At 44.3% G+C, this 22,095-nt stretch overlaps 3 protein-coding genes across 7 annotated transcripts; all 3 read left to right on the top strand.

Annotated features, from left to right (window-relative positions):
* Nucleotides 1–52: 52 nt before the first annotated feature.
* On the top strand, nt 53–8,924 carry LOC123484628 (bromodomain-containing protein 2-like). Of its 5 annotated transcripts, none has more exons than XM_045215141.1 (12): nt 53–197; nt 1,990–2,278; nt 2,475–2,612; nt 2,785–2,935; nt 3,152–3,309; nt 3,481–3,984; nt 4,206–4,334; nt 4,664–4,909; nt 5,268–5,539; nt 6,157–6,482; nt 6,763–6,888; nt 6,999–8,924. In XM_045215141.1, exons 1-12 carry the CDS (start codon nt 133–135, stop codon nt 7,124–7,126), a joined length of 2,532 nt encoding a protein of 843 aa, XP_045071076.1. In that variant the 5' UTR covers nt 53–132; the 3' UTR covers nt 7,127–8,924. The 5 variants fall into 5 exon arrangements, with proteins under 5 accessions (XP_045071076.1, XP_045071077.1, XP_045071078.1 ...); XM_045215142.1 differs by having other exon boundaries at nt 4,664–4,897; XM_045215143.1 differs by having other exon boundaries at nt 53–164; nt 1,987–2,278.
* LOC121563382 (beta-2-microglobulin-like) lies at nt 7,172–14,923 on the top strand. The gene is given in 4 exon segments (XM_045215148.1): nt 7,172–7,205; nt 14,193–14,355; nt 14,357–14,475; nt 14,592–14,923. Coding segments are annotated over 4 exon segments (441 nt in total). The 3' UTR covers nt 14,717–14,923.
* Nucleotides 14,924–18,991: 4,068 nt separating this feature from the next.
* Nucleotides 18,992–22,012, top strand: LOC121563381 (vitelline membrane outer layer protein 1). The gene is made up of 4 exons (XM_041875309.2): nt 18,992–19,270; nt 19,554–19,666; nt 21,386–21,692; nt 21,846–22,012. Exons 1-4 carry the CDS (start codon nt 19,022–19,024, stop codon nt 21,846–21,848), a joined length of 672 nt encoding a protein of 223 aa, XP_041731243.1. The 5' UTR covers nt 18,992–19,021; the 3' UTR covers nt 21,849–22,012.
* Nucleotides 22,013–22,095: the final 83 nt, after the last annotated feature.

A 22,095-nucleotide genomic window follows, 5' to 3' on the forward strand; every position in this document is an offset into this window, starting at 1 on the left:
CACGTGGTATGTTTATAAAGCGGCAGGCGGAAGCTTTTCAGCGCCATTTCATTGTAGAACGGTTCGGGTATTATTTAGTGGAAACATAACAGTGGAAAAATTGGAACATAAAAATAATCCGGATCCATCCTGATGGAAACGGCCGTTAACACGCCCCTTGACAGGTACCATTCGGAATATTGTACCTTCAGCCTCAGGTCGGAACTGATTTTGCAGGCTTGACAATTAACACGAATCGGGACTGAATGGCTAAACCTAGTTAACTAGTATTCACTGTCGGTGCATCAGCTAGCTAACTAGTCTTTTCTCAACTCTGACACCAACCAATGAAAATATTCCGTTGGCTAGTAAAATGTAAATATAGAGATTTTTTTTGTTCCTAACACCCCCCCCTAGATAGCTAGCTATGCAGTGAGGGTGAATATTGACTTATTGTTTGGGTCAGCCTACTCAATATCTTAGTGCTGGGGGATTGTTTGGAATTGGCTGTGGTGATGAAACGCTTCATTGAGCGGCACTGCGCCACCGCCATTTTCCTGCTATAAATCTTATGACAGAGAAATAAACTGTTGAGTTAAGGCCGCAGATGTGCAATTTATTTGTAGCTTCTTCAGTTGCCCTAACCCAGTTGTTCACTTTCTGATGTTCGCTAGCAAACGTTAGCGTCCTGGCTAACTAGCTTGGTAGCTAGCTACTGTTGTTTACAAACGATGTGATGGTTCTAAGCTAGCCAGCTAAATTAGCGTTTCCACAAATGGGGTCTCACATAAACAAGCTAGTAACCGGAGGAGCTGATTGGATAGTTGTGCAAGGGTTTGAGTCACAGGCGTTTGAAGGTTTTGACTGACGATCCCGGAGGTCTGTTTTGGTGTCGGTGTGTTTACAAACACTCAAAAAAGGCGGGGCGGCGACACTGACCCCAAGCGATTACTAATATAAGCGCGGAAGCCTCGTCTCTCTGCCGGCTGAAATGATTGCCACATTTACGAATTAAAGCATATCACAATAAAACTAACTAGCTAATGCCTTTGATTATTGCCTATTACCGGTTAACACCATTTAAATCAAAGTTAATTCAACGAAAATACTTGGGAGGTTAGGCTAAGTATAACAAACACGCATAGAGAGAGCAGTAAACTGGTCAACATACTATCAGTCTTTTTCCGGGTTATCAAGGAATACAATTACTTATGCATTGACAGATACTCTGCAGCTCTTTCCCTTTTCTTCAACGGGTTAACTTAACAAGGCCATGTTGTGTTGGTGTGTAAGTCCTGAGATGGAAAATCAGCTCATGAGCTTTGCCTCACATTGTGTGTCAGTGGGTTGTCATGTTTGTGCTGTGTGAGCCCTGGAGTGACTGGGATAAAATCATAAAAATCTGGTCCACACAGCACAAAGATGGAAGGGAATAGAGGGAGAACCTGGATGTTTTCCCTATTCTATCACTGAATGCAAGTTTAAATGCCCTAAGTGCTGTACAGTACTGATGTTGAGTACAGTAGTGCTTCAGTGCTGCCCCAGGGATTTTCCCATCCAGTGATCTGGGTTGCTGGGGCTGTGGCAAAAGTGGCAGCTTATTGATGTAATCAATGCCTTGGTGAGGGAGCAGATGGGGAAGGGCCTGTGTTTTGATACCTCTATCAGTCATGTAGTCCCAGGTTCCCCCCTAATGCTTTCCTGCTTGAATTGTATAGCCTGCACCTTAAAGTTTGTCGTTGGCTTCCTGTGCTTTCAATGCACAATAAGTTGACTGTATTGACACTGACTGTAGGGCAATGATGAAGTATTGCAAAGATCAAGCATAGTGTAGCTTACTACTTTTGAAATGCCAGAGCTCAGGGATAATTTTAGCATATGAGTGAGTTTTCTGCCAAAATGTATTTCTCCCCTCATACACCCCCTTCTGCCTTCCCTCCGCCTGTCCTGTCTATCCCACTACTTCAACCTCTCCCACCGTCTGTTCCTCTCTCCTCTACTGGTCAGCAGCTCTCTGGGAGTGGTGGGGCTGTCTGGCGGCGGGATGGAGCACCACGCCTCTGGCCCAGGCAAGCGCATGCGGAAGCCATCACTGCTGTATGAAGGCTTCGAGAGCCCCCAGCTTCCGCACGCGCCGCCCCCTCCCCCGGTCCAGCCCCCCGTCAGGGACCCCGGCCGGCAGGGCTGCATGACCAACCAGCTGCAGTTCCTCCAGAAGGCCATGATCAAGTCCCTGTGGAGGCACCACTTTGCCTGGCCCTTCCATGAGCCAGTGGACGCCTTCAGACTCAACCTCCCAGTGAGTTACTGTTTGTAGAGATTAGTGGTCACCAACTGGTCCTAGAGAGCCATAGGGGTTGCAAGCTTTTGTTACAACCCACCACCATGTAGGCCTACCGCCATGAGCGTTCGTCCATAGTTTACATCAGTGTCACACCGCCATTCAACAGTCATGACTCTCTTTTTCTTTATTCCGTTCTTTCTTGCTCTCCTAGGATTATCACAAGATCATCAAGCAACCCATGGACATGGGCACCATCAAGAAGCGACTGGAGAACAACTATTACCGCAGCGCCAGTGAGTGCATGCAGGACTTCAACACCATGTTCACCAACTGCTATATCTACAACAAGGTATGGCCCTAATATTTACATGTATAGATCAGGCTAATGCATCAATGACAACAGAGCTAATGTATTTATCTAATTTATCACAAGGTCTTTCCATATTCACAGCAACTGTAGATGTACCTGTGTTAACTGGATGTTGATTATTAAGTGCATGTGGCTTCTTCTCCTCCCCCAGCCCACAGATGACATAGTGCTGATGGCCCAGTCCCTGGAGAAGGTGTTCCTGCAGAAGGTGGCCCAGATGCCCCAGGAGGAGATTGAGCTGGCCCCTCCTGCCCCCAGGGGCAAACCGGGCAAGCCTGGCAAAGGAGGCCGCAAGGCCAACGGTGAGTCACTCTGGAGAATGTGATGGGAAAAGCAGGCAAGATAAATGTTCAACGAAGTGTTAGTGGATGTACTGTGTATGTGCGGTTAAAGATGAGTAGGAACACATGTGCAACCTTGTTTAACATGGACTGTACCTCCTTGCCCATAATATTTTTTGGTAGTATTACCACTATGGGTGTGTTCTTGGGTCTGATTTTTCTCTGCCCCTCGCTCAGCGTCGAAAGCTCACCAGGTCCCTGCAGTGTCTCAGTCGGCATACTCCCCATCCTCCTCTGACACGGGTGACTCCGACACCCCCCCTCAGACCATGCTGCCCAAGAGTCTGCCCCCCACACAGCTGCTGAGCCTGCCCCCCACACAGCCCACCGCCAAGGTACCACACTTTACTCAATATGCTAAGACCTGAATAGGAACTTGCTATAGTACTGAACACTGTATTGATGCTACAAATGTGTTGCTGCTGCCTGTTACACACTGTATATAGGCTACAGAACCTCCATTGTCAAACAGAAAACCATACTGTAACTCCTCTCTCTCTGTGCAGAAGAAGGGAGTGAAGCGGAAGGCGGACACCACCACTCCCTCCACCATGATGACCATGCCCCTGGCTGTAGGAGGGGGCCGGATGGTGGGCCTGGGGAAAGGAGGCCACGGGCAAGGGCTGAGCCACGACCCCTCCTCCCTCGCCTCCCTGGGGGACATGGACCCCCCTCCCAGCCTGGTTAGAGGACCCATGGGCCCAGGAGGCCCCGTCCTGCTCCAGCCCATGATGGCCGGAGGCGGGAAGACCCTGGCGCGGCGAGGGGGCAGTGGACGCCCCATCAAGCCCCCCAAGAAGGACCTGCCGGACTCTGTGCAGCCCAAGGCGCCGCGGCGGGCCAAGCTGAGCCAACAGCTGCGTTACTGTAACAGCGTGCTGAAGGATCTGCTATCCAAGAAACACGCGGCCTACGCCTGGCCCTTCTACAAGCCCGTGGACGCCTCGGCCCTGGGCCTGCACGACTACCATGACATCATCAAGTGCCCCATGGACCTCAGCAACATCAAGGTCAGCTTGCAAGATAAAGATGTCGCAATGCCGTGACTCAATGAGAACTGAATGTGGCTCAAATACACAGTTCATGGATTATTACCTCATATCTTCTCACATTTGTTTTGTGTGGATATCTGTCACAGTATGAAACTAAGGAGGCTTATCCCTATCTGGAGTCATCTCCTTTATCTGTTGGAGTTTAAAACCTTCTCTTTTCTCTCCTGTCTTTCTCTCAGAGGAAGATGGACAGTCGGGAGTACAGGGATTCGCAGCAGTTTTCCGCTGACGTCCGACTCATGTTCTCCAACTGCTACAAATACAACCCCCCCGACCATGACGTAGTGGGCATGGCCCGCAAGCTGCAGGTGAGCTCAGTTCCGTCACCACAACTCACCCTGGAACCCTTAGTTCACCTTTGTTGCTTGACCTCTATGTCCACTGCATGCTCAGGGGGCTTTACCTGCGATATGTGGTCGCCTTACCAACCTTGGCTGAATGCACTGACTGCAAGTCACTCTGGATACGTTTGCTTAATGACTAATATGTCAAATGTAAATTGCATTTCTCTGTTCTGTCCCTACAACTTTCTCTCTTGTGATAACTGTTATTATTGTGTAACAAAACAATAGGGACATGATCCACAATGGAGTAAATAAACAAGCTCTCACTCCGTTTTGTCTATCTGTCCATCCAGGACGTGTTTGAGTTCCGCTTCGCCAAGATGCCCGACGAGCCCCTCCAGCAGGCTCCTCCCATGTCCCGTGGCATGGGCGGCGGCATGGGCACTCACGGTGGTGGTGACTCCTCGTCTTCTTCCTCGTCCTCGTCCTCCTCGTCGGAGAGCGAGCCCAGCAGTGAGAGCGAGAGCAGCCCCAGCTCGGACAGCGAGGAGGAGCGAGCACACCGCCTGGCCGAGTTACAGGACCAGGTGTGTACACAGGTAGACTCAACCCCCCCGTTCACCTAACACACTGCACCACACACACCTAACACAGGCCTGTTTTCATCTACACACCACATGCATAGACTGCATCAATAGAGTTTAGACCTCTCTAATACAGGTTTTTGTAATATTCAGACAAATCCATGCTCGTATGCATACTTTCACACTCATTTGGTGTACATGTTTATACAAATACTCTGTGTTCAAACATGTATGTACACAAGCCTACATGGGCTATTTGCTGTATTTGCTCACTATTACACTGTAATATCACAGTATTCCTTCATGACCTAGCCATAAGTGAAGTGTAGTTGTCCAGTTGAACACTCCACCTCTGGTCTGCCCCCCGTCACAGCTCCGAGCCGTACACGAGCAGCTGGCAGCCCTCTCCCAGGGCCCCATCGTCAAGAACAAGAAGAAGAGGGAGAAGAAGGACAAGAAGGAGAAAAAGAAGAAGAAAAAGCAGGAGAAGCGAAACCGAGGACGGCCCTGCGCGGCGGTAGGGGGTGAGGACTGGGAGATGCCGACGGCCAAGCCGGTGAAGACGCCAAAGAGTAAATCCAGTAGGAGCTCAGCTCCCGCCTCCTCGCAGGGCAAGAGCGGCCCCGGCAGGAAGAAGGGCAGCAAGTAAGCCTACACTGACCTCAAACACAACCTTTCTCTTTGCTTTAACTCTACTTTTCTGACGCATTTTCTCTTTACTTCTCCGTCTCTCGATCTGTGATCCATGTCCTCTATTTCTCCTACCTTGCTTGTTTCCGTCTCTCATTTTGTAGACTTCTTTCACATTGCTTCCTCTTTCCACCTTTCCTCACTTCACTTTTTAAAGTTTCTTACACCATTTTCTACTTCCTCTCTTTATCACACTGCAATTTCCAACTTGACCTGCATTTGTCTCTAGTGCCATGGTATTCAAAGTCAGGGCCCCAGGACAATTAACTACAGTGGGGTCGCAGAGTACAGATTATTGAATGGGACAATGTATAAAGTTCATTTTGATAAGAGATGGAAATGTAATGAGTTGAAGGTGATTTGTTGATGTAAAAATCTAAATGTACTGAAATGTAGGTTGTCTTTATATTTGGGGTGGGGTCACGAGAAATTATTACAAAAAAATTAAAATTCGGTCCCCACAAATTTGGGTGCGAAAAAATGGGCTCCCCGCTGGAAGAGTTTGCATACAACGTCTCTAGTACTACTCCACAGTCCTCTAACAGCCTCCACCTGTCCCCCCTTCTCCCTAGGAACACCAAGAAGTCCCAGGCTGCTACCATGCCCTACTACGCCTCACCTGCCTCCATGCTGCCCCACTACGACTCCGAGGAGGAGGAGGAGGAGACGTCTCCCATGTCGTACGACGAGAAGCGCCAGCTGAGCCTGGACATCAACAAGCTGCCCGGTGAGAAGCTGGGCCGCGTCGTCCACATAATCCAGTCCCGCGAGCCCTCGCTGCGCGATACCAATCCAGAGGAGATCGAGATCGACTTTGAGACGCTCAAGCCGTCGACGCTGCGTGAGCTGGAGCGCTACGTCATGACATGCCTGAGGAAGAAGCCCCGTAAGCCTTATGGTGAGCGGGAACGGATAGCGATAGCTAATGCTAGCTGTGGTTAGCTAGTATGGTGTGAAGGGGAATGTGTTATGTTGTCACTGCAGACACTTGCTAATGCCATGTTATGCTACAAAGAACTGATGCTACAAGCTGGTGCTGTGGTGATAAAATGCTACATGCTAGCGCTCTGGTTGACTAATACCATACAAAAGGAACCAGTCTTTCACTATGGAATGTTTAGATATTTATGTGTGGGCTGAGTGTGTAACCTTGAACCTGTCCTGTCTGTGTGTAACAGTGAAGAAAGGGGGCCCCGGCAAGTCCAGAGAGGAGCTGGCCCTGGAGAAGAAGAGGGAGCTGGAGAGGAGGCTGCAGGATGTCAGCGGACAGCTCAACTCTGGCAAGAAACCCCAGAAACCCAAGGGTGAGAACCACACATACACAGACACATGGGGAGCGGCTGTTGCACATGTAGCATTTAGCATGGCGATAAATGCTAATCCTATTCCCCCTCTGTTTCGCTCTCTCTCACAGCGGAGAAGCTCAGCGGTGTAGAGCCCCACGCCCGGCCCTCCCGCCTCAGCGGCAGCAGCTCCAGCTCAGACTCTTCCTCCTCCTCGTCATCCTCCTCCTCTGACACCAGTGAATCAGACTCGGGTTGATGAGACAGTGGGAGAGGGGAGGGAACCCCCATAGAGCTCAGGGACATGCGGCAGTCCCAGGACGAGGTCTCCTGGGACAGTAAAGGGAGGGAAAAGAGCGCCCCTCCCTCGAAAGGCACCCCAGCACAAACACTCCAAGAGAATGATGATTGTGGGATTTGTATGCGGGGTGGAGGACGAGTGAAGGTCACTAAGGATACTGAAGACCAGAAACATATATTGAGAGTTCGGCCAGGTTTTAGAACGGCTGCCATGTTAGCGGCTTTATTCTCAAAGTGTTGGTAATGTAACAATACGAGAGCGCCTCTGACAATTCCCTATGAAATGACCATTCAGGATAATGTATATCCAAGTCTTTACTGTTGTGGTGTCAACAAATTGCATATCTGCTTTCACTGGACATCTTCATAGGTTTTGAAACTATCAGAAATAAACGGAATTGTCAATTATCACTTAGCAACGGCTATGGAGGAGAAAGTGGTTCTCGGAATGTTCACAGAAACCGCAATGGCCCAACCCTCTTCGACTCAAGATGCCTTGTTATCCCTCTCCTCCCTGTGTAAATACTTGTACAATTTATCTACATTTCTTTTATAAAGAATAATTTTATGGCAATCCCCCAAAGAGGGAGACTGAGGAGTAGTGAAAGGATGTGGAGAGATGTGCCCAGCCCCATGTTGGACACTTCTTGATGTGCCCCCATAGATTGATTAGAACTGGATGGATATAAGCAATATAGCAGAAACCCCACTTGCCCTCCCAGACAGCTATGTGGAGTGCGTGTCGTAGTGCATATACTTATCTGTTCTTTCACTACGAGGCCTTCACTCTGGCTAGTGGTTGATTTACAGCTCTGGTAGTTTTGTCTTTTCTGTCAAGTCTTATAGCTGCAGTCACAAGAGTGGGTACATTTTTGTTGTTTTCTGTGTTTCATTTTACATCTGTTCTTACTGCTAACAGACCAACATTTAGCTGGACATAAAGTTCAGAGGCAGAAGGAGAGTTTTATTTCCATTCCATATGTAACACTTAAGAGATCTAACTGCTGAAACTATTTTTCTTGACAGTGAGATATGGCACTTACCATTTTAGAAACAACCAATCGGTAATTTCTCAGGATAGGAGTAGGTTTCTTTATGGTGACACTGCAGTCTTACAATCACTGTAGTCTTAGAATCTGATCGGTCATCAGTTCTAAGCAATTCCATTAACGCTGTTTGTTCTTAAAGGAAAATTCCACTTAAACTATTATTTGGTATTTGTTTCGTTAGTCCACTGTTGATACAGTCCCAAAATGTTTTGCATGTCAGCAATCAAGTTTTCAACATAGAACTTTCAAAATACAGAAAGTGTCACAGTATGATGTGCTTTGCAAGCTAACCGCTGGCTAGATGTTAAAAATCACCATAGAGAATGTATACAGGAGCAGACATCCTAAATTCAAGTTTGGACCAAGAGATACACCAGATGAAAGATGTACAGAAGCTATGCTGTTAGATCTCTTTTTAAGGAAATGATTATTATATATATATATATATATATATATATATATATAGTACTGTATTTCAGTGGTACAAATGATCATGTTTCTTTCTACCAGTGACTCTTTTTCCCTGTCTTGCTTTTCTTTTATACTCTGTATTTCTCCTCCTCCTAGTCATGCTTTGTTTCCCCAGAACATATCCTGAACATGTTTTGCCTACTGGTTGACTGGATTGCTGCCTCTCAGAAGCATACCTGTCGTTTGAAAACTGTATATATATATATATATATATTAAAATGAGAACTCTTCTATAAAGCCTTTTATATTCATTTGTGATATGTATACACAGTACACACTTTATTTATTTATATATATACACTGAACAAAAATATAAATGCAACCATTTCAAAGATTTTACTGAGTTACAGTTCATATAAGGGAATTAGTAAATTCAAAATCAGTCAATTGAAAAAAATTAGGCTCTAACCCCCCCTTCGGGGGCAAAGTACCGCGAGACATTTTTAAAATGTATTATATATTATATTTGAGTTATGATTTTTAGGAAAAAATTACTCACTGTAATATACAAACAACCTCCAATAGATGACGCTGTAGCCTGGCAGCACGCTCTGTATTTGGGTTTACAGTCAGATTCAGAATGCGCTCAGTCACTTAGCCACTTCATGACTTTTGACGTGAAAAATGAGTGCTGCGAAAATGAGAAAAGTGGACTCTGAATGTCGTGTGTTTAAAGAATGGACAGCAAAATACTTTTTTTAAAATTAATATTGGACATAAGGCTGATATGCCAAGAAAGTGTTGCCGTTTTTAAGGAATATAATCTCAATCGTCATTTTCTTTTAAGCAAGCATGCTAACTAAGCAGATGGCTTCAATCTTTTTTCTATAGCACAGGATGAGAGTACTGACATCAGAGACACCGCTCAACTGTTATCTACCTGACAAACGTCACTACAGATGGATCACCAAATCTAACCGGTAAAAACATTGGCCTACTAAAAAGATTACAAGACAAAGTAAAAGAAGAAAGCCCTAACTCGGAGGAATTTATATTTCTTCACTGTATTATTCATCAGGAAGCCCTGTGTAAAAGTCTGTTAAAGCTGGAAAATGTTGTAAATCTTGTCAACTTTATACGGGCAAGGGGGCTTAACCATCGTCAGTTCATTCAGCTGCTCAATGACACAGTGGCAGAGCACCAGGACTTGTACCATTCAAATGTGCGCTGGCTAAGCCTGGGAAAAGTATTTCGATGTGTGTGGGAACTGAGAGGGGAGATAGGTATGTTCAGTGATACGGTTGGTAAAGCTGACGGCTTCTCCGAGTTGAAAGACAGACTGGCTGGGCGACTTTGCTTTCGATGTGGACATATTGGGGAATCTGAACGATCTAAATGTGAAACTGCAGGGAAATTGTGTTTTTGTGCATGAACTGTATTCCAACGTGAAAGCATTCAAGGCCAAACTTATGTTGTTCTCCAGACAAATGAGCAGCCGATATCTCGCTCATTTTCTGACACTGGCATCACTGAACGCGCCCACATCGCAGTCCGCACTGAGACATACAGTAGCACTGAGTTTTCCCGCCGCTTCTCAGACGTCAAAGATTGAGACTGAGCTGGAGCTTGTATCATGCCCCCTGTCTTTCGACAGTGAAAAAGCACCACCAGACACACAATTGGAGCTAATCGAAATCCAATGTGACAGTGCTTTGAAGGAGATGTACAAAACAGCAACAGCAGTTCTATGGCTCCCTGAATGAAACAAAGTTTCCAAACATTAAAAAGCACGCCCAAAGGATGCTTGTTTTATTTGGGTCCACATATGTGTGTGAACAAACGTTCTCAGTCATGACTTACAACAAATCCCGTCACAAGTCAAATTTAACAAATGACCACTGTTCTGAGAATCTCTACATCAAAGATGACACCAGACTTTGATGCCCTTGCCAAGAGAGGTGACCAGACCCATTGTTCACATTAAAACTCGAATAACCGTGACTGGAGTAGGCAAGCATTATGCTTTTTCATGGTGATGGTTATGCAGTGAGAATTATCCAGCAATGCACTTGGATACAGGTAATAACTAATCAGTCAGATTTGGGCTGAGGTGATTGGATAACTGTAAATATGGCTCACAATGGAGATGAGAATTGTTCCTTAATATGCTTTCAAAAACAGACCATTTCAAATGAAACGGATGCTCTTACCATATGTTTCACTCAAATTTTAGAGGAGTTTTTTTTTTACACATCTGCTCTGTGGTTACATTTTGCATGTCTCCAGTCATATAATATATATATATATATTTTTAAGTTTGCATATTGTGACTAAGTTTGATTGTACTTTACAAGGGTAGAGATGCAGGATCTGTGTATGCGTTTGACTGTGTCTGTGATGTTATAAATTATATCAATTTTGTGAAAAATGTGTTCACAATAAACAAGGGTAGAGATGGTACATGGGTAGAATTGTTCTGCAAGCATATGTACACCTACAGTACACTAGTAGTTGCGTGTCAATGTGAAAATGAATAAAGGCTTCACATGTTTTGTCACGCATATAGTATGTGGCCCTTCACAAAAGGTTTGCCCACCCCTGCCCTAACCTATGGAATTCACTGGGAATACAGATATGCATCTGTTGGTAGGGGTCAGAAAACCAGTCCGTATCTGATGTGACCACCATTTGCCTCATGCTGCGCGACACAACTCCTTCGCAGAGTTTTTCAGGCTGTTGATTGTGGCCTGTGGAATGTTGTCCCACTCCTCTTCAATGGCTGTGCGAAGTTGCTGGATATTGTCGGGAACTGGAGCACGCTGTCATACACGTCGATCCAGAGCATCCCAAACATGCTCAATGGGTGACGTCTGGTGAGTATGCAGGCCATGGAAGAACTGGGACATTTTCAGCTTCCAGGAATTGTGTACAGGACCTTGCGACATGAGTCTGTCCATTATCATGCTGAAACATGAGGTGATGGCGGTGGATGAATGGCCTGACAAAGGGCTTCAGGATCTTGTCTCACGGTATCTCTGAATCAGTGGAGGCTGCTGAGGGGAGAATGGAGCAAATGGAATGGCATCAAACACCTGGAAACCATGTGTTTGATGTATTTGATACCATTACACTGATTCCGTCATTACCACGAGCCCGTTCTCCCCAATTAAGGTGCCACCAACCTCCTGTGCTGTGCATTCAAATTGCCATCGATAAAATGCAATTGTGTTCGTTATCCTTACCTTATGCCTGCCCATGCCATAACCCCACCGCCACCATGGGGCACTCTGTTCACAACGTTGACATCAACAAACCGCCCGCCCACATGACACCATACACGCTGTCTGCCATCTGCCTGGTGCAGTTGAAACCGGAATTCATCCGTGAAGAGAACACTTCTCCAGCATGCCAGTGGCCATCGAAGGTGAGCATTTGCCCACTGAAGTCGGTTTCGACGCCGAACTGCAGTCAGGTCAAGACCCTGGTGAGGACGACGAGCACGCAGATGAGCATCCCTGAGAAGGTTTCTGACTGTTTGTGCAGAAATACTTCGGTTGCACAAACCCACAGTTTCATCAGCTGTCCGGGTGGCTGGTCTCAGACGATCCCGCAGGTGAAGAAGCCGGATGTGGAGGTCCTGGGCTGTTGTGGTTACCCGTGGTCTGCGGTTGTGAGGCTGGTTGGACGTACAGTATAACTAACTATAAAGGGCAGACACTGTAATGATCATGACTCCACAGTAGGTGGCAGCAGTCAGACGTGGGCAATGTCAGAGCGACGCTGATCATTCAGATAGAAATGTATTGTGTAGAATGCACAATAGGGAGTCACGTCTCAGGTCTATTTATTATGTTTCTATCTACAACGTTCTGGATGTTTCACCTCTTTGATACACTCTAGTTGTGTGTAAGGTGTGCCATGCATGCTCAAAATATTATATGTAGTAACCATAGATATGGTAGTAACGTCAGTGCCATCCAGATAAGAGCTTCGATTGGCTGATGATATTGAGGAAGTCACCTGACACCCTCAGCAGCACTCTTTGGAGTACTAGAATCAGAACAAAAACATTGGTACTGATAAGCCTCGCTGGACAAGTGTACTTATCCAAGGACCAACAAGGATGGGGTGCAGAGTGTTCCTGGCTGTTATACTGGGTGTTGTCTGTCTACTGTCACACTGCCAAAGTCAGTCCAATTTCACTCATTTCATATGAGAGACAGGAATGTGAAGAGAGAAAGGAAGCAGACTGGGCAGTATTTTGCTTGCAATAATCACTTTCGCAGTGCTAAACCATACTGCGTTCCAGTATTCTATTCCGTAAACCCATAGCTGCAGACAGCTGCTTTATATCAGTTCCCATTGTTATTCAAAAAACAACATTTTGTTGCAAAGCACCCCCACAGCATGATGCTGCCACCCCCGTGCTTCACGGTTGGGATGGTGTTCTTCGGCTTGCAATCAACCCCCTTTTTCCTCCAAACACAACGATGGTCATTATGGCCAAACAGTTCTATTTTTGTTTTCCTCCAGCATCTTCACAAGGTCCTTTGCTGTTGTTCTGGGATTGATTTGCACTTTCGCACCAAAGTACGTGTCTCCTTCCTGAGCGGTATGACGACTGCGTGGTCCCATGGTGTTTATACTTGCGTACTATTGTTTGTACAGATGAACGTGGTACCTTCAGGCGTTTGGAAATTGCTCCCAAGGATGAACCAGACTTGTGGAGGTCAACAATTTATTTTCTGAGGTCTTGGCTGATTTCTTTTGATTTCCCCATGATGTTAAGCAAAGAGGCACTGAGTTTGAAGGTAGGCTTTGAAATACATCCCCAGGTACACCTCCAATTGACTCAAATTATGTCAATTAGGCTATCAGAAGCTTCTAAAGCCATTACATAATTTTCTGGAATTTTCCAAGCTGTTTAAAGGCACAGTCAACTTTGTGTATGTAAACTTCTGACCCACTGGAATTGTGATACAGTGAATTATAAGTGAAATAATCTGTCTGTAAACAATTGTTGGAAAGATTACTTGTGTCATGCACAAAGTAGATGTCCTAACCGACTTGCCAAAACTATAGTTTGTTAACAAGAAATTTGTGGAGTGGTTGAAAAACAAGTTTTAATGACTCCAACCTAAGTGTATGTAAACTTCCGACTTCAACTGTACATTCTGTTCTCAGCATCAACAAAATGCTCTATCCTCTATCTTGTTAAGTCTGTTCAGATGTTATGGTTGTGTCCACTAATTGGCCACACCTGATCTTAATGAGTGCTTGTTTCCTTTGAAATGGGGTCTGTTTGAACAGACTCAAATGAACAGCTTTGTATACCTTAAAAAACATGGCATGCTAGCTCCAGCCTGGTGGCGCAGTGGACTAAGGTGTCTTTTACAACAAATTGGTTTGGTGCATTTACCCCTTAGTTCAGTTCGTTTGGACTGATGTGAACACTATCCACACTTGGGAGTGCACTAAACAATAGACCCAAAAGGGTGGTCTCTGTTCGATTTAATTTTTACCGCGATGCGGTTCGCTGCGGGTTATTGGTTACTTGACTGCTAGCATTTGATGAAATAGAGTCGCCCACCACCCAGATATACTCCCAGAGAGAGGTGGAGCTGGGGGACCCCAACACACTCATCTGCCGGTTCAGTGATTTCCACCCAACACCCGTGGATGTGACCTGGACCAGGAACGAGCAGCCGGTGGGAGAGAGGACCGTCAGTCAGACCCAGCTTCAGCTTCAGGATCTTCTCCTACCTGAGCATCACACCTCAGGAGGGGGACATCTACTCCTGCAGTGTGGGTCATGTCAGCCTGCAGGACCCCCTCACCAGGATCTGGGGTGAGTCACTGCTGGGGTGACCTTATAGGGTGTGACACAAAGAAAGGTGGGATGTTATTGATACTGTATTAGGGACACTAACAAATCAATTGTTTCTTTACTATATGTGTCCACAGAGGTTGAAGTGCACACGGACCACCAGACTGTAGAGACAGCAGTGTGTGTTGGGGGTGTGACTCTAGGAGTGGTGGGAGTAGCAACAGGAGTCTGGTTTATCAAAAAAGCCAAGAGGTCTGCTTAAGAACATCAGCTATCAGGGATACAGCGAGGGCTCCATGCAACATTACCAAGGACAATTAACATATTCAGCAACCTACAACTGCACTGACAACAATATGATGCAGTTCACTATTTCCATTTTTAAAAATTCATAATCTTAATAGAATAGTCCTTAATTTGTTTTGCTTGGGATATTTTCTATTTTTGCTTGGGTAATGAAGGCACTACACGTTTTATTCAACGTCATGTTTCTGTATTCCATGAAAATAAGAAATACTTGTGTTACTATATTCTTTGTGGGTGTTTTCTTCCCCTTAGGTGTACTTCTCAGTTTCTAAACCTGAAATAGGACAACCACAGAGAAAGTACCTGCAACATGATTAGCCCTGGCTTTATACTTCTGTATAAAAGGAGGTGGTTGGTTACTGTTGCACAAAGAGAATACAGTAAATCAGGGCAACCAGATGAGAAAATTGGTATTTTGCCAACACACCACCCAAACCAGAAATATCGCATTCTGTCCTGTTTGTGTACCATCACATGGGGCCGATATTAACTTCAACTCATTCCACAGATTATCACTTACTGTAAAAAATGTATTACAAAAAAAAATCATCATATTTGTTTGTCAGGAGTGGAGAGAGGGAAAATAACTATTTTCACTCAACATCAGAAACCTTTAACAGCAGTATAGCAAGGGGGAACCTTATTGGGTGCCAAGGTGGAGCTTAATCTTGTTCTTCACACTGGTGTCACACAGTGTCAGTACCTGTTAATGATAGCTGCTTCAACTGGTAGACTTCAGTGTAGTTATTTGTTCTCAAGGATTATCTCTATCTGGGTGACTGGATACACAATGGCTCTCTGCTGGGTCTATTGGGTGGCTGGACTTTCTGTCATTCAGACCTGGGCAACACCAGCAGGTGAGTCAGTATTTATTTTAATGAAATGCATGATGCGTCTAATATACTGTATATTATGAAGAATGTATCAAATGAAATTGACAGACCTTTTGTAACAACACAGTATAACAACTCCACAAAGGCAATAATAAGGAGATTTACCAGAATGGATCCATGTTGTAAGCAACAACATATTTTTTGAGAGTACCTCATTGCACAATGACATGGAAAGGGATACAGCAGTCCAAATTAATTGTTTCAGGTGGGTACCAGTTCCAGGGGATAGTTGACTGAATATGATGACACCATTGACAATATGATCTACTTTGTGAAAAACATATTTAACCAACAATTGAACACCATCTATGACTCCAGGGTTCAGAAGTATGTGGGTTTTGGGGAGTTTGGCATACGCAATGCAGATCACTACAACAGCCAAGCTTGGAAAATGGCTATAAGGAAAGCTGAAGTGGAGACCATTTGCCGATACAGTGCGCGATTCTTCAAACAGCACTCTGGAAAGAATAGGTAAGTCTTGTCTCTTTTTATGTGACTCACGCTGAAGGCTGTTTATTTCTGTTCATAGTAATTTGCACCTACTGTACATTTAAGTCAACTTTTATTAAATATTCGTTTACAAAAATGTTGCTGTTTCGGTCTGTGGACTTTCATCAGACACAATTTCATTTCAACATCATCCTATGTCCCAGTGCCTCCCACTGTCAAAGTCCGCCTGACCAAGCCGTCTCGCTACGGGGAGCTGTCCATGCTGGAGTGCAGGGTTCTAGGCTTCTACCCTTAGGTGGTGAGGGTGAGCTGGCTGAGAGACAGGCTGGAGACCACCACAGCCGTGACCTCCACAGACACACTGGCTAACGGGGACTGGAGCTAGCAGCTCCACTCCTACCTGGAGTTCAGGCCCCAGAGAGGTGGTCTGGGGTGAGAGACCTGGGGAAGAGAGGGAGTGAGAGCAGGAGGGGAGGACAGTTGGAATGGAAATGCAGGGGAGAGGGGTACAGAAAGAGGGGGAGAACATTCTGCTTATAGCAGTGTTTTTATGAAAATGTCAATAGATTCTGGCCTGGATGCTAAACGGTTTAAAATGGCAATAGGGGTGTGTTCCCTTTTCATTGGTGTAGCCATGGCTATTAGAGGATGAGTTTACTATTGGTGGAAGAACAGGTAAGTCACAACATCATTATCACACAATGGACAGAGATTTTGTGTAAACTAGAATTCTATTGTATTATTTTTGATATCAAGAAGTTTCATAATGTAGACATATTTTACTGTTTCAGGTCAGGCTTTAGGCATGTGAATAGATAAGGTAAGGCATTTTTTTATATTGTGTTTTACATGTATTTTGCAATAAATAAACATGTCTGATCTATACTGCTGGAATCTTTACATTCCATACATCAAAACAGAGAACTGCATAGACAATCCTTGTGCATCCAAATGTCACATTTGAACTTTTTTTCCCAGCAGGTCAATTGACTGCTTTGATGTGCATGGCATAAGAGAACACTCTTTCTTTACCCAAAATGCCACTGGTTAACAAAGCAGAAGTAATACTTCTCATTCTTTACCATACTATTCAAATTCGGTCCATATGATGGAATCAGTTTGCTTACCACTCGTTTTTTACTTGTGAGCGACTTTCCTAGCTTATGTTTTCAAACACTACAGTCAGGTCCATAATTATTGGCACCCTTGATCAAGATGAGTGAAAAAGTCTAAAAGAGCTCTATTTTCATGTCATCTGACCATAGCACTGGTTCCAAAACAATTCCGATGCTGTTTACCAAACTCCAGGCGGTGCTATGGTCAGATGACATGGAAAAACAAGCTTTTTGGCTTCGCACACCAGTGGTGGGTTTGGCATCAAAAAATGGAAGCATATGCAGAAAAGTACCTCATACATATGGTGGTACATCTTGATGTTACGGAGCTATTTCGCTTCCACTGGTCCTGTGGCCCTTGTTAAGGTCAACGGCATCATGAACTTTAACCAGTACCAGGACATTTTACCCAGAAACCTTGTTGCCTCTGCCAGGAGGCTGACACTTGGCCCGCAAGTAGATCTTCCAACAAGACAACCCCAAGCACACATCAAAATCCACTAAGAAATGGTTAATTGACCACAAAATCAAGTCTCCGGACTTGAACCCAATTGGTTTGAATTGAAGAAGGCAGTCCATAAGTGCAGACAAAGGATATCGAGGATCTGGAAGGATTCTCTATGGAGGAATAGTCCCTCCCAATGTGTTCTCCAATCTCATAAAATATTTTAGAAAAAGACTGTGTCGTTATCCTCGCAAGGGTAGGGTGCTGGAGCACTGAAAACAGATGTACAAAAAGTACCCTCCAAAAGTTCTTGGGCCCTATCTTTTAGAGATGTTTTTTTATTACTTGTTAAACAAAATCTATTTCTCTATGCAATTGTATTATTAATATAAAATATCATTTTCCATTGTTTTTGAGCACGCAATATAGCTAGCTCAGTATTTTAGTATAATATAATTTATCAAGGGAGCTAATAATTATGGACCTGATTGTAGGTCATGGTAATTGATTGTGCATTTCATACAATAATGCTAGATACAGGATACAAGAAGTTAAACAACAAGGTCATTTTTCTGTCTTTATTGAATTGGAAATATAGACTCATTAACATGCATAGAATTATTTGAACGTCGACTATAGCGAAGAAATCATAAAATATCACAGCTTTCTGTTATACCAAATGGGAGAAAAAGCTACTCATTATGCAAGTCCTGTTGAATGAAGACCAATTTGTAAGTCGCTCTGGATAAGAGTGTCTGCTAAATGACGTAAATGTAAATTACTTCAGTTGCCTTGGGACTGCACATACACAGCGATAACAGAAAGGCCCTTTATATGAGGTGTCAGAAAATGAACATCTTGAAATCCATGTAAATTAACTGATCTATTTTGATAATAAAGACCACGATTAACATATGTTCATTACATTTTTGTTGTTGACTCTGTCACGCAAAAAAATTGGTTAGGAGAGTTTGCATAACAGCGTGGGAAGGCAACACACTTTGTTTTTATGGTATCTGTTTTGGACCTGGTTTCTGACAATTGTAGAAGTTTTCTTTAGAATATGTCATAGCATGTAAGCAGTCAAATTACTAATACACAACATGGGTCCTACTTTGGTATGATAAAGGTTGACAAATGATTGACCCTTCAATGAGAGCAGGTGCAACTATACCAGCTGCTTTTGAAGTCACTGACAGTATTGTTATTTTTAACTCTAAGTACCACCTGCCTCTTCCCATGGCAAGACCACAGTATTGTAAATTATTAATACTGATAACAGTATGGAGACACTATTTTGGAGGCGTGAGTGAGGAAGGCTATAAGAGTTCTCTGCCTTTGTTCCATCCCTTCTGTGGATGAGACTGACTTCTGTCAACATGACTACCCCTCTGTTCATCGCGCTGTCTGTCCTGGCTGTGCTGGCCCTTGGGTCATGTCTACCTATCTTTCCTGAGGAGCAGCCCTATGTGGAGCGTGCTGGTATCCAATACAACGCTAGGCCTTACACCTCCTTCCTCACTGTGCCCAATGGAGAGCAGTTTGGGAACTGGACCTGGCCCGAGATGTGTCCCGACAAGTTCTTCGCTGTTGGGTTCATGCTCCGGGTAAGCAAGTGCTCCTTCACACATTTCAAACACATCTACCAGTTTGGATAGCATTTCTTTCAATTAGAGTCAATTTAGGGATTCAATTCCAGTCCTCTGTGGTAAAAATGCCTATTTTCGAATAGCCCATTTTTCTACTCATTCAAATCCTAAATTTGATGCAATCCAAATGTATTTGTGGTGTTGAGCCGTTACCAAACATGATCAACACATTTGTGTATTACGAGACCATTCTTCTTCTGTTTGAGCTAATGCTAGCATATGTCCATTAACCTTCTCTCAGGTGGAGTCCGAACAGTACGGTCTGGACGACACTGCCCTGAATGGCATTCGCTTGATCTGCGCTAAAGGCGAAGATAGGAGCTTCTTGTACACAATTGAGTCTCACACTGGATTGTAAGTACAGACTAGAATAACGTGCGTCATATCGCCCTATCACATTGCTCAATGTAGATACAATTGGAAATAATCATTTCCTTTTAAGATACAGGTTTAACTGTAAAAGCACATTTCAAACTAGAGTGAGGATGACAAATAACAACATGCCTCTTATCATCCTATTTCATTGCTCAAAGTAGATACAAATGGATTTATCAGTTAAACCCTGAATCTTCAAACTGCAGTGATATGACATGTTATTCAGAAGGTGAGGTCAGTACAGGTGCATCAAAGCTGGGACCGAGAGACTGAAAAACAGCTTCTATCTCAAGGCCATCCGACTGTTAAACAGCCATCACTAGCACGTTAGAGGCTGCTGCCTATAGACATAGACAAGAAATCACTGGCCACTTTAAAGAAATGGAACACTAGCCACTTTAATAATGTTTACATATCTCGCATTACTCATCTCATATTTACAGTGAGGGGGAAAAAAGTATTTGATCCCCTGCTGATTTTGTACGTTTGCCCACTGACAAAGAAATGATCAGTCTATAATTTTAATGGTAGGTTTATTTGAACATTGAGAGACAGAATAACAACAACAAAATCCAGAAAAACGCATGTCAAAAATGTTATAAATTGATTTGCATTTTAATGAGGGAAATAAGCATTTGACCCCCTCTCAATCAGAAAGATTTCTGGCTCCCAGGTGTCTTTTATACAGGTAACGAGCTGAGATTAGGAGCACACTCTTAAAGGGAGTGCTCCTAATCTCAGCTTGTTACCTGTATAAAAGACACCTGTCCACAGAAGCAATCAATGACCCAAAACACACGGCCAAGGCAACAAAGGAGTGGCTCAAGAAGAAGCACATTAAGGTCCTGGAGTGGCCTAGCCAGTCTCCAGACCTTAATCCCATAGAAAATCTGTGGAGGGAGCTGAAGGTTCGAGTTGCCAAAACATCAGCCTCGAAACCTTAATGACTTGGAGAAGATCTGCAAATAGGAGTGGAACAGTATCCCTCCTGAGATGTGTGCAAATCTGGTGGCCAACTACAAGAAACGTCTGACCTCTGTGATTGCCAACAAGGGTTTGCCACCAAGTACTAAGTAATGTTTTGCAGAGGGGTCAAATACTTATTTCCCTCATTAAAATGCAAATCAATTGATAACATTTTTGACATGCGTTTTTCTGGATTCCTTTGTTGTTATTCTGTCTCTCACTGTTCAAATAAACCTACCATTAAAATTATAGACTGATCATATCTTTGTCAGTGGGCAAACGTACAAAATCAGCAAGGGATCAAATACTTTTTTTCCTCACTGTATATACTGTATTCTATACTACTCTACTGTATCTTAGTCCATGCCGCTCTGACATCGCTTGTCCATATATGTATATATTCTTAATTCATTCCTTACTTAGATTTGTGTGTATTGGGTATATGTTGTGAAATTGTTAGATATTACTGCACTGTCGGAGCTAGAAGCACGAGCATTTCGCTACACCCGCAATAACATCTGCTAAACACGTGTATGTGACTAATAAAATGTGATTTGATATATTCCATGTCACGTTTTTACTCTCTACATAATTTGCCTCTTTTCTCTCTCCCTCTGTCTCACAGCTATTGGTCAAACCTCATTCCAGACTGCTGTGATGGTCAAATATTATTCCATGTCACATCTTCCCTCTGTTTGCCTCTCTGTCTCCACACCCCTCTTCCTCTCCCAGCTATGGTGACTGGTCGGACCCACAGTATTGCCCCAGGGGTGTGCTGACTTCCTTCCAGCTGCGTGTGGAGCCCCACCAGGGTCTGTTCGGTGACGACACAGCCGCCAACAACATCAGGTTCCGCTGCAGCAGCAACCCCACCCTCACAGGCGCCGGCCTGGACTACGGTGAGTACAGCCTCTGGAGCCAGGATTGTGGCGACGGAGGAATCTGTGGCATCGAGACTAAGATGGAGGAATACCAGAACGGTCTGGATGACTCCTCTCTCAATGACGTGCGCTTCCACTGTTGCGCCAAACTCCAGCAGGTGAGATAAGACGGTTGTGATACCGGAGCATTTATCATAGAGGGTCTGAATGAGTTGGTCTTGTGTATGATATTGATATCATGGCAGCTCTGGAACACAAAAAAAGTATATCACTAATTTTGTAACCCTCTGTTTTTTGTCTTATCCTCACAGTAATCATCTGAGAGAGACACCTCTTTTGGACCAGTCTTAACCAACCAACCAACCTATCAGCCCAGACCTGTCAACACACAGGCTCTGACCCATGGTCCATTCAATGCAATCTACACCCAATACCTGAATCTACCACTGGTTCAAACTTAATAAATCATTAAACTGTCTCTTTTATGTTTCCTTTGTTCAGTGAGGCTGAAACAAATGACATATCACCTACTGAATATAACCCACTCATCTAAGCTTAAGA

This window comes from Coregonus clupeaformis, unplaced genomic scaffold (assembly GCF_020615455.1).
Source record: "Coregonus clupeaformis isolate EN_2021a unplaced genomic scaffold, ASM2061545v1 scaf0377, whole genome shotgun sequence".
Classification (NCBI taxonomy): domain Eukaryota; kingdom Metazoa; phylum Chordata; class Actinopteri; order Salmoniformes; family Salmonidae; genus Coregonus; species Coregonus clupeaformis.

What these genes read in the sequence shown, in the direction of transcription:
- LOC123484628 (XM_045215141.1), top strand. Translation starts at nt 133, where the DNA reads ATGGAAACGGCCGTTAACACGCCCCTTGACAGGTACCATTCGGAATAT. An exon ending in AGGAGGCCGCAAGGCCAACG is followed by an intron (nt 2,936 to 3,151) that starts GTGAGTCACTCT and finishes CCCCTCGCTCAG; the next exon opens with CGTCGAAAGCTCACCAGGTC. An exon ending in CCACACAGCCCACCGCCAAG is followed by an intron (nt 3,310 to 3,480) that starts GTACCACACTTT and finishes CTCTCTGTGCAG; the next exon opens with AAGAAGGGAGTGAAGCGGAA.
- LOC121563381 (XM_041875309.2), top strand. Translation starts at nt 19,022, where the DNA reads ATGAGACTGACTTCTGTCAACATGACTACCCCTCTGTTCATCGCGCTG. An exon ending in CTGTTGGGTTCATGCTCCGG is followed by an intron (nt 19,271 to 19,553) that starts GTAAGCAAGTGC and finishes ACCTTCTCTCAG; the next exon opens with GTGGAGTCCGAACAGTACGG. An exon ending in ATTGAGTCTCACACTGGATT is followed by an intron (nt 19,667 to 21,385) that starts GTAAGTACAGAC and finishes TTCCTCTCCCAG; the next exon opens with CTATGGTGACTGGTCGGACC.